Source organism: Ranitomeya imitator, chromosome 9, assembly GCF_032444005.1.
Source record: "Ranitomeya imitator isolate aRanImi1 chromosome 9, aRanImi1.pri, whole genome shotgun sequence".
In the NCBI taxonomy this organism is placed as follows: Eukaryota; Metazoa; Chordata; class Amphibia; order Anura; family Dendrobatidae; genus Ranitomeya; species Ranitomeya imitator.
In genome coordinates this window covers 28,233,978-28,246,327 of record NC_091290.1, presented here as the reverse complement: position 1 = coordinate 28,246,327, position 12,350 = coordinate 28,233,978, and the positions used below count along the sequence as shown (strand labels likewise).

At 45.2% G+C, this 12,350-nt stretch overlaps 1 protein-coding gene across 34 annotated transcripts in view; it reads left to right on the top strand.

Annotated features, from left to right (window-relative positions):
* NRXN2 (neurexin 2) overlaps positions 1-12,350 on the top strand; it is a 724,697-nt gene that overhangs the window by 390,033 nt on the left and 322,314 nt on the right. For all 34 annotated transcript variants that reach the window (XM_069738695.1, XM_069738707.1, XM_069738688.1 and 31 more), the window contains one exon: positions 4,112-4,285. In XM_069738695.1, the coding sequence (XP_069594796.1) occupies positions 4,112-4,285 (174 nt within the window). The remainder of the gene's footprint in view (positions 1-4,111; positions 4,286-12,350) is intronic.

The window sequence follows — 12,350 nt, the reverse complement described above, 5'->3', positions numbered from 1 at the left end:
TAGGTACTTCCACCTCTAATTAATTAGCCACGCAACACCCTTGGTGCTGATCTCTATTAACCTTTGTGATTATGCCTATACCTCAGAATATGTCCCTTATCACAATGTGATCACAATGAGATCAGTTTTCAATGAAGACCGATATAACTACAGTAAGGTACAAAACTGCAGCGACCATGAACTGTGTATTACAGTTTTGGTCTACATTATGTCTACATTATCAATGTAAGGAGCAAATGTTTGTTCAAACAACATTGATCATTTACAGGAGTTCTTCTCTTTTCGAAAATGTTCTACCCTATTTGCAGTTTGTCAAATCATAACAAATAGAGATGGGCGAACCTGAACAGTAAAGTTCGGCATCCGTACCAAACACCTATTGTTCAAGCACGAACACCAAACAAGGACTTCACCAGGAAGTCCGTGTTAGGCTACATTCACACTTGCGTCGTTTTGGAAAAAAACGCATCCTGCAAATGTGCCCGCAGGATGCGTTTTTCCCCATAGACTTGTATTGCCGACGGATCGCGACGTATGACCATACGTCACGTCCGTCGTGCACTGGATGCGTCGTGTTTTGGCAGACCGTCGTCACGAAAAAACGTTTAAGGGAACGTTTTTTCGTACGTCGGGTCCTGCATTTCCTACCGCTCATGCGCGGCCGGAACTCCGCCCCTTCCTCCCCGAGACTTTAGAATGGGCAGCGGATGCGTTGAAAAACTGCATCCGCTGCCCACGTTGTGCTTAATTTTCACAATGTCCATCGGTACGTCGCGCCGATGCTTAGAGACGGACCCGTCCCGACGGAAGTGTGAAAGAAGCCTTACTGTTTGGGTTCAGCCCCCCAAACACCAGGTGTTTGTCACTTTACATGTGCATGACAGTTCGGCAAACACCGCTTCTGATCGGCTGTGAAATCATTATTGCCAGTCAGAGACCCGCGGTTCCCACTCTGTCAAATGACAGTGTGAGCGTGCAGCTGTGATCAGAGGTATAAAGTTTACCACACCACCGGTCACTGGTGTCAGCTGATGGGACTACTGCTCCCATCAGCCAATGCCTGCTGCCGCTAATAACCGTGAGAGCAGGAGTGACTGATGGGAGTATTCATCAGCCGGCACCTGCGCTGTAAATATAAAAAACAAATGGCATGGATTCTCCTTTAGTTTTGATAATCAGCAAGACAAAACTCACAGCTGGGAGTTGCAACCCTCAGCTGTCAGCTTCAGTAAGGCTGGTTATCAAGAATAGAGGGGTCCCCATGCCATATTTTTCAATTATGTAAATAAAATAATTTAACAAACGGCATGGGGTAACCACATTTTTGACAGCCAGCCTTGCTAAAGCAGACAGCTGGTGACTGGCATTCTCAGGCTGGTAAATGACCATGGATATTGCCCCCACCCAGCCTAAAAATAGCAGCCTGCAGCTTTCTAGAAAAGGCACATCTATTAGATGCGCCTATTCTGTTGCTTTGCCCGGCTGTCCCCACTTGCCCTGTAGCGGTGGCACGTGAGGTTTATATTTGTTGGGTTGATGTCACCTTTGTATTACTAATCCTATAGTTATATTGTAAATAAAGACATAGCCAGAATAAAGTCTTTTATTTGAAATAAAACAAAACACACTTTTACTTTTTTATTGAAAAATAACAAATACAGTTATATTCACCTAATGCCTAATTCCACTGAATCCCTCATCTCCTGTAACAAAACAAAAATAAAAAACAACAATATCCCTCACCTGTCCAACATTCTGGCCTATGCCATAATCCATATCTGGGACTGGGGGATAAACGGTGTTGAACCTGGACGGTGTCAAGATGCGACAGTTGAGGCTGAGAACCACTGGTGAATGAGCTGCTGCGAGCGCAGTGTCAGTGACCAGCGGTGATGTCATCGTGGTTATCTCTGGTCACTGAGGCAGCGTTTCCAGCCAGGCTGAACTGCGGTGACCTTATGAGATCTCCACTAGCACCATGAGAAAGTTTCATAGTGCAGATGCGAGTTCACCTCAGTTCACAGGGAGAATTTCATTTAGTTGAATTTGAACTGCGGTGAACTCATCTCTGCACCGTGAGACAGCCGCTCCTGCTCGCACTGTTATTAGCGGCAGCAGGCGTCGGCTAATGGGAGTAGTAGTGACCGAAGGCAAACTTTATACCTCCGACCACAGCTGCTGGCTGACGCTGTCTTTTGACAGCGTGGGAACCGTGGCTGTCTGACAGGCGGTGATGATTTCACCACTGATCAGAAGCGGTATTTGCCGCGTTGTCATGCACATGACAGGGTAGCAAACACTGGATGTTGGGGCCCCATTCTAGTGAATCTGGCCCGGGTACTGTTCTGGTATCTGAACCTGAACTTTTTGTAACTGTTCGGCTGGACCCGAACTTCCAGGTGTCCGCCCATCTCTAATTATTATTATTATTATTATTATTATTATTATTATTTATATAGCACCATTGATTCCATGGTGCTGTACATGAGAAGGGGTTACATACAAATTACAGATATCACTTATAGTAAACAAACTAACAATTACAGACTGATACAGAGGGGCGAGGACCCTGCCTTTGCGGGCTTACATTCTACAGGATGGTGAGGAAAGAGACAGTAGGTTGAGGGTTGCAGGAGCTCCGGTGTTGGTGAGGCGTCTGAAGGATCCGAAAGTGGTTGATAGTTGGACGTGTTGTGGCAGAGAATTCCAGAGGATGGGGGATATTCGGGAGAAATCTTGGAGGCGATTGGATGAGGAGCAGATAAGTGTGGAGGAGAGAAGGAGGTCTTGGGAGGACCGGAGATTACATGAGGGAAGATATCGGGAGATTAGTTCAGAGATATATGGAGGAGACAGGTTGTGGATGGCTTTGTAGGTCAGTATTAGCAATTTGAACTGGATACGCTGAGGGAATGGGAGCCAGTGAAGAGATTTGCAGAGGGGGGAAGCAGAGGAGTAGCGAGGAGAGCGATGAATCAGTCGGGCAGCATAGTTAAGGATGGACTGGAGAGGTGCAAGGGTGTTAGCAGGGAGGCCGCAGAAAAGGATGTTGCAGTAGTCAATAGTAGTCTAATAGCAAACTATGTCATACTCTTTCCTCTGATTCATCAGTGAGTTTCTGCCGCTGCAACCGTTGTACGGAACTGACTGTGGCACTAACATTACACCGATAGCGCAGCAACCAAGCGGTGATCTCACCAGCTTGGCTCGTGTAGATGGAATGCCCCTTTCAGAGCCTCGGAGCTCACTGAGTGGATGACATGCAGTTGACGTGACATCAGCGCTGCAGCCGATACCAGACATGGGGAGCAGCATGGAGAATGGCTGGTGGACCCAAGGATAAGTACAGCACAGTTTACCTAGGTCAGAACCCTGTCTTGAAGGAAACAACCCCTATAATGATTGACACTTTTTATCCCTTTGATTTTTTTTATGTGGTTTTTTGAGGTGGTGTTTAATGCAGAACATTTTTCTTTTACATTTTCAGCATTTTGGGGGGATATGTGAGTGACTGTGTGATTTTTTTTTTTTAATTTTTTTTTTTTAATGTAACTTTTTATATGAGGATCTTCAAAAATATATATTTTTTTCTTTATACGGTTTGTATTTCACACCAAACAACTCCTGTAAATTAATTCTTCAGATTAATATTACATTTACTAAGCCTCCTTTTTCATATAGATATTCATGTTTATATTTCTTAATGTGTCATAGTGATCTATGCGGAAATTGCGGTTTGTTTGTTTTTTGCATTTTTATGCTTCAGTTTTTCACTGTACCCGGGCATTTATATGAGCCCCAGTTACAGACGAAACAACCCTCTAGACATCAATCACTGGCACAGGTAATCTGGACCCCATAAGATTCCAGAGAGACTCCCAGTGATCATGTGATTACAGTGATCAATAGAAGCATCAGCATTGCCCCCATGTTCCCTTTGATCTAATTGGTAAAATATTCTGATTTTTGCGTATTTGTGTGACTTTTTAGTTCCTATTGTTTGCTTTATAACCAATGTTAAAAACGTCCAATTTTACTGTTTCTCCCCGACACGTTAATTTATGTTTCATTCCGCTTTCTCTCTCTTTTCTTTCTCTATTCTCATATCTAGGCGAACTATATATTGGTGGGCTGCCTAGGAATATGTACGCCACCCTCCCAAAACTAGTTGCATCTCGAGATGGTTTTCAGGGCTGTCTTGCCTCTGTGGATCTCAACGGTCGCCTTCCTGATCTCTTGGCCGATGCTCTCCATCGAGTAGGCCCTGTGGATAGAGGCTGTGATGGTAAGAGTGCAAAATATCAGAGAGTAAATCTTTATTCTGGATCTCAGTCATGTAAAAATTTTGTGACAGAATTGAAACAAAACTTTGGAAGCGTTTTTTTTTGTTTTTTTCCCCCATACGAGCAGCTCCACTTTTGACCATAGGCTAAGACTTGTATTACAGCCCAGCTGGGATCCCTTGAGTGTATTTTATGGTCCATATATATGCCCCAATGTCCAGACCGACCACGAGTATCCTGACATGACTTTTTCGAGTAACTTAAGTAATAGGAAGTTTCTAAAACAAAGTAGATTTATTGGAAACATGACATAAAAAGAGACAAAAATGCAATAAAAATGCTTAGAAAATAATGCAAATAACGGAAAAACACAAATAACGAACTTGACTAATGAATGTAGAAAATCTGCAACTAAAAAAACTCACTAAATAGTGATGGCGGGAACAGAAAGTTTTGTGCACATTTTTAATAATAAGTGGCACCGCACTCGAGAATTCTTGGAGACGGGAATGGAAGGTTCAGAATATTGAGGATTTTAGTTTTAAGTCATTAGTAGAACGGAAGGCATGAGTAGGGTGGTAAACCGAGACGAGGGAGAAGATGTAAGGCTGAACTGTGGAAAGCTTTGTGGGTGAGAGTGATCAGTTTATATTGGACTCTGTAGTGAATGGGTAACCGGTGCAATGGCTGGCACAGGGTGGAGGCATCTGTGTAGGGGTTGGAAAGGAATATTACCAAGGAAGGATTGGAGAGGGGAGAGTTTTTGCCGAGTCAAAGCTAAGAAAAGGTCAAATTCTTGAGAGGTTTTTGAGGTGTAGGCGACATGAGCGAGAGAGTGATCAGATGTGAGGAATGAAGGAAAGGTCTGAATCAAATAAGATCCCAAAACAGCAGGCGTTTTCCATCCATTGTTGAGGCGTCTGTGCATCCAGAAGTCGCTTCATAAAAGGCTTGACTGCATTAGTGTAGAACATCGCATGTCTGATATGGTTCACTTCCGGAGGGAATAAAATGACACAAAGCATTGGAGTTCGGAGAGCTGTCTTAATTTAACAAGTCGTATTTTATCACCTGCCTCCGGGAGAGGTTCCTGAGACGCACACCCACATAACACAAGGCGGCTCAGACATTTTTTTTTTTCTCATCAACCTTTCCTTTTACTTCTTTCACTTTCATGGAATCGAGTCTCATGTCACAGAAAGACTGAACACCACATCACAGAAACACATCTTTACATTCTAGGTTCCTAATTAGTTCTTGCGCACAGGAGGGCTTTGCACATTTAGCTTGGTTTCACACCAAGGCTTTTTTTTTTTTCGGAGGGAAGAATATCACATGCAGTTTTTGAAACTGAAGTAAGAATTGGATTCAGGAAGGATAAAAGAAAAATCAGTGTTTTGCAACATAAGAACCTTAAAGAGGTTAATTAGAATTAAATATAACATGACCGCTTTCTTCCAAAAACAGTGCTCTCCTCCCTACGAGTTGGGTATAGTAGGTACAGTATTGCAACTTTGCCCTATTGATGTCAATAGGAATTTGCTGAAAAATCAGACACGACCTGTAGACAGGTAAGGTCCTGTTTTGGGGAGAAAGCAAGAATTTGTTCTATTTCCTGATAACCCATTTAAAGGGAATCTGTCAGCAGGTTTTTGCTGCCGCATCCCAGAGCAGAATAATGTAGGAAAACAAACCCTGATTCCAGCGATGTATCACTTAGTTTACTGGGTGCAGCAGTTGTGACATCATCAGAGTTTTTAGCTGTAGCATGAGGCAGAGCTCAGAAAGCTAACCTCGCCCACACCACAGCTGTCAGTATACATTGTCTATTGACAGTGAGCTGCTTATTAGAGGAGGGGGCGTGGTCAGACCAGGGCTCACGTGAGCTGTAGTCCAGGCAGGGATAATCTCCTGGTGATAAAATTTTATTGAAACAGCCCACAGCCTAATAAGTGACATCTTGAAATCTGTGTCTCGGCACCTACATCATAATGCCCTCAGATTACATCACATGGCAGATTCCCTTAGGAATGAGTCATCAGAAAATTAATTCTTGTTTAAATCAAGTTGTTATGCGAAGTCATGTATTTTTTTAGTTTGTATATTTTATAACACTATCTAGATCAGAAAAAATAACTTAAAATTTTTATACCACTAGACATAATATTTGACTCCTACTTCATATTCTTCACATGGGCATTAGAAACAACAGACTGACAAATACCCTACTTGTTTTGGATATAAACATTATCTAAGCTTGCTCTAATCTGGGCAAAAATCATTGTAAAGGTGCGGGAGAAGGTGAGCTATGATCATCTATTGTGAATGGTGGATCATGTGGAGCGCCCCCAGACACAGGGCCACGAGTTCTCGGTACCGGGCCTCTCTGGTTCGGTTCTGAGGCTGTCACGGTGGCTAGACCCAGTCTGCGACCCTGCTAAGGGGCGTCCAATAAAGGTGGTACAGTCTATCAGGGATTCGTGACGCCACCTGTAGTATTCGGTCAGGGTGACCGACGCTGCGGTGTGGTCCGCTGGGGTGATGGAATGGCAGCTGGATTGTATACCTTCCCACAGGTGAAGTATGTCCCCAGGGCTTCCCAGTAAGGTGGATGGTGATGGTGTGAGGTGCAGTCAATAACGAGGACACAGGGTTGCAGTCTCTTTACCTCTTTACTGAAGACTTCAGGATCCGCAATCCAGAGCACGTTTAACAGGGCTATCTGAGACCGGCCGGTCCGATGGGCACATCCAGAGTTTCCTTCGCAGGTGGAAATCGTTGCCTACCACTAGCGCCTGTGTGTTGTAGTCCTACCCTGCTGAGCATTCGGAATAGTCCTCACAACTGCTGTTCTCGTTCGTTCGTTCTTTCTAATTTGTTCCAGATGTTACTAGTTTCTCGTCCCCAGTATGTTATGGCTAGGACACACCCGTATGACGGGAAGGCTCGGAGCTCTTCCGGGACCCTAGAGACGCCCCTCTCCATGCGTTGCCCCCTATGTCTTCGTAGGAAATTTAAGGTAGACAGCCAACCTATAATTAATGGTCCTGCGGAGTTCGAAGTAAGGCCTAGAGTCAGTTACTCCCGCGGTGTTCCGGCCACCGGCTACGCGCCTCAGTAGGATGTTGCCTCGGTCTCACGGCACGACTCCTACTGGTTCTCCTTTGTGCTTGATCTCATTTCTCACTGTTCCACAATATCCTTCCCTTCGTGTCACTTTCTTAGGATACTGCCGCGGGGTGTGCAGGCGCGGTGTTGTGAATTCTGTTGTCAAGCTCCTTCCTGTGGTCATGAATGGTACTTCGGCTGTTTCTGTCCATGGGCTTCCTCTGGTGGTTGTGAGTGGGGCTGCGGCTTCTGAGTTTCCTTCCACAGGTGACGAGGTTAATTCGTTAGCTGGCTGCTCTATTTAAAGGGACACTGTCACCTGAATTTGGAGGGAACAATCTTCAGCCATGGAGGCGGGGTTTTTGTGTGTTTGATTCACCCTTTCCTTACCCGCTGTCTGCATGCTGGCTGCAATATTGGATTGAAGTTTATTCTCTGTCCTCCATAGTACATGCCTGCGCAAGGAAAGATTGCTTTGTGCAGGCGTGTACTACGGAGGACAGAGAATGAACTTCAATCCAATATTGCAGCCAGCATGCAGCCAGCGGGTAAGGAAAGGGTGAATCAAACACCCAAAAACCCCGCCTCCATGGCTGAAGATTGTTCCCTCCAAATTCAGGTAACAGTGTCCCTTTAACTCCACTTAGATCATTGCTCCATGCCACCTGTCAATGTTCCAGTATTGGTCTAGTTCGCTCCTGGATCGTTCTTGTGACCTGTCTTCCCAGCAGATGCTAAGTTCCTGCTTGTTTTTCTCTTGTTTGCTATTTTTCTGTCCAGCTTGCTATTTTGATTTTTGTCTTGCTTGCTGGAAGTTCTGGGACGCAGAGGGAGCGCCTCTGCACCGTGAATCGGTGCGGAGGGTCTTTTTGCGCCCTCTGCGTGGTCTTTTTGTAGTTTTTGTGCTGACCGCAAAGTTACCTTTCCTATCCTCTGTCTGTTCAGTAAGTCGGGCCTCTCTTTGCTATATCTATTTCATCTCTGTGTTTGTAATTTACATCTTAACTCACAGTCATTATATGTGGGGGGCTGCCTTTTCCTTTGGGGAATTTCTCTGAGGCAAGGTAGGCTTTATTTTTCTATCTTTAGGGCTAGCTAGTTCCTTGGGCTGTGACGAGTTGCATAGGGAGCGTTAGGAGCAATCCACGGCTATTTCTAGTGTGTGTGATAGGATTAGGGATTGCGGTCAGCAGACTTCCCACGTCCCAGAGCTTGTCCTGTATTATTAGTAACTATCAGGTCATTCCGTGTGCTCTTAACCACCAGGTCCATTATTGTCCTAACCACCAGGTCATAACAGTACAGGTGGCCCAAAGTATTAATGCATCTCAATAGAGGGATAAGAGAAGTTCTGAGACCATTTTTTTTTCTTTGCACTGTGTTTTGTCTCTCTTTTCCCCTTTACCTCTGGGTGGTTCAGGATACAGGTGTAGATATGGACATTCAAGGTCTGTCCTCTTGGATGGATAATCTCACTGCAAGGGTACAAAACATTCAAGATTTTGTGGTTCAGCATCCGATGTCAGAGCCTAGGATTCCAATTCCTGATTTGTTTTTTGGGGATAGATCTAAGTTTCTGAATTTCAAAAATAATTGTAAATTGTTTCTTGCTTTGAAACCTCGCTCCTTAGGTGACCCTGTTCAACAAGTGAAAATCATTATTTCTTTGTTATGTGGCGACCCTCAAGACTGGGCATTTTCCCTTGCGCCAGGAGATCCGGCATTGCGTGATGTTGATGCGTTTTTTCTGGCGCTTGGATTGCTTTGTGATGAACCAAATTCAGTGCATCAGGCAGAGAAAATCTTGCTGGCTCTGTGTCAGGGTCAGGATGAGGTAGAGATATATTGTCAGAAGTTTAGGAAGTGGTCTGTACTCAGTGGAATGAATGTGCCCTGGCAGCAATTTTCAGAAAGGGTCTCTCTGAAGCCCTTAAGGATGTCATGGTGGGATTTCCCATGCCTGCCGGTCTGAATGAGTCTATGTCTTTGGCCATTCAGATCGATCGACGCTTGCGTGAGCGTAAAGCTGTGCATCATTTGGCGGTATTATCTGAGCATAGACCTGAGCCTATGCAATATGATAGGACTTTGACCAGAGCTGAACGGCAAGAACACAGACGTCGGAATTGGCTGTGTTTTTACTGTGGTGATTCCACTCATGCTATCTCCGATTGTCCTAAGCGCACTAGGCGTTTTGCTAGGTCTGCCACCATTGGTACGGTACAGTCGAAATTTCTTTTGTCCGTTACTCTGATTTGCTCTTTGTCATCCTATTCTGTTATGGCATTTGTGGATTCAGGCGCTGCCCTGAATTTGATGGACTTGGAGTTTGCTTGGCGCTGTGGTTTTTTCTTGGAGCCCTTGCGGTATCCTATTCCATTGAGAGGAATTGATGCTACGCCTTTGGCCAAGAATAAGCCTCAGTACTGGACCCAATTGACCATGTGCATGGCTCCTGCACATCAGGAGGATATTCGCTTTTTGGTGTTGCATAATCTGCATGATGTGGTCGTTTTGGGGTTGCCATGGCTACAGGTCCATAATCCAGTATAGGATTGGAAATCTATGTCTGTGTCCAGCTGGGGTTGTCAGGGGGTACATGGTGATGTTCCATTTTTGTCTATTTCGTCATCCACCCCTTCTGAAGTCCCGGAGTTTTTGTCGGATTACCGGGATGTATTTGATGAGCCCAAATCCAGTGCCCTACCTCCTCATAGGGATTGCGATTGTGCTATTAATTTGATTCCTGGTAGTAAGTTTCCTAAGGGCCGACTGTTCAATTTATCTGTGCCAGAACACGCCGCTATGCGGAGTTATATAAAGGAATCCTTGGAGAAGGGTCATATTCGCCCGTCGTCGTCACCATTGGGAGCAGGGTTCTTTTATGTGGCCAAGAAGGATGGTTCTTTGAGACCTTGTATTGATTACCGCCTTCTTAATAAGATCACAGTCAAATTTCAGTACCCTTTGCCGCTGCTGTCTGATTTATTTGCTCGGATTAAGGGGGCTAGTTGGTTCCCCAAGATAGATCTTCGTGGTGCGTATAATCTTGTGCGTATTAAACAGGGCGATGAATGGAAAACAGCATTTAATACGCCCGAGGGCCATTTTGAGTAACTGGTTATGCCATTCGAGCTTTCCAATGCTCCATCAGTATTTCAGTCCTTTATGCATGACATCTTCCGAGAGTACCTGGATAAATTCCTGATTGTATATTTGGATGATATTTTGGTCTTCTCGGATGATTGGGAGTCTCACGTGAAGCAGGTCAGAATGGTGTTCCAGGTCCTTCGTGCGAATTCTTTGTTTGTGAAGGGGTCAAAGTGTCTCTTTGGAGTTCAGAAGGTTTCATTTTTGGGTTTCATGTTTTCCCCTTCTACTATCGAGATGGACCCTGTTAAAGTCCAGGCCATTTATGATTGGACTCAGCCGACATCTGTGAAGAGTCTGCAAAAGTTCCTGCGCTTTGCTAATTTTTATCGTCGCTTCATCAGTAATTTTTCTAGTGTTGCTAAACCGTTGACTGATTTGACCAAGAAGGGTGCTGATGTGGTCAATTGGTCTTCTGTGGCTGTGGAAGCTTTTCAGGAGTTGAAGCGTCGTTTTTCTTCTGCCCCTGTGTTGTGCCAGCCAGATGTTTCGCTCCCGTTTCAGGTCGAGGTTGATGCTTCTGAGATTGGAGCAGGGGCTGTTTTGTCGCAATGAAGTTCTGATGGCTCGGTGATGAAACCATGTGCCTTCTTTTCTAGAAAGTTTTCGCCTGCTGAGCGCAATTATGATGTTGGCAATCGAGAGTTGTTGGCCATGAAGTGGGCATTCGAGGAGTGGCGTCATTGGCTTGAAGGAGCCAAGCATCGCGTGGTGGTCTTCACGGATCACAAGAATTTGACTTATCTCGAGTCTGCCAAACGGATGAATCCTAGACAGGCTCGATGGTCGCTATTTTTCTCCCGTTTTGATTTTGTGGTTTCGTACCTTCCGGGCTCTAAGAATGTGAAGGCTGATGCCCTGTCAAGGAGTTTTGTGCCCGACTCTCCGGGTGTTCCTGAGCCGGCGGGTATTCTCAAAGAGGGGGTAATTTTGTCTGCCATTTTCCCTGATTTGCGGTGGGTGCTGCAAAAATTTCAGGCTGATAGACCTGACCGTTGCCCAGCGGAGAAACTGTTTGTCCCTGATAAATGGACTAGTAGAGTTATCTCTGAGGTTCATTGTTCGGTGTTGGCTGGTCATCCTGGAATCTTTTGCTTTTGCCCTTGCGGGTCCCGAAGAGGCCCTGGACGCATATTTCTATGGATTTTATTTCAGATCTCCCTGTCTCTCAAAAGATGTCGGTCATTTGGGTGGTTTGTGATCGCTTCTCTAAGATGGTCCATTTGGTACCCTTGTCTAAATTGCCTTCCTCCTCTGATTTGGTGCCATTGTTTTTCCAGCATGTGGTTCGTTGACATGGCATTCCGGAGAACATCGTTTCGGACAGAGGTTCCCAGTTTGTTTCGAGGTTTTGGCGACCCTTTTGTGCCAGGATGGGCATTGATTTGTCTTTTTCCTCGGCTTTCCATCCTCAGACAAATGGCCAAACCGAACGAACTAATCAGACTTTGGAAACATATCTGAGATGCTTTGTTTCTGCTGATCAGAATGATTGGGTGTCCTTTTTGCCTTTGGTTGAGTTCGCCCTTAATAAACGGGCCAGCTCGGCTACTTTGGTTTCGCCGTTTTTCTGCAATTCTGGTTTCCATCCTCGTTTCTCTTCAGGGCAGGTTGAGTCTTCGGACTGTCCTGGTGTAGATACTGTGGTGGATAGGTTGCAGCAGATTTGGACTCATGTGGTGGACAATTTGACATTGTCCCAGGAGAAGGCTCAACGTTTCGCTAACCGCCGGCGCTGTGTGGGTCCCCGACTTCGTGTTGGGGATTTGGTTTGGTTGTCATCTCGTCACGTTCCTATGAAGGTTTCCT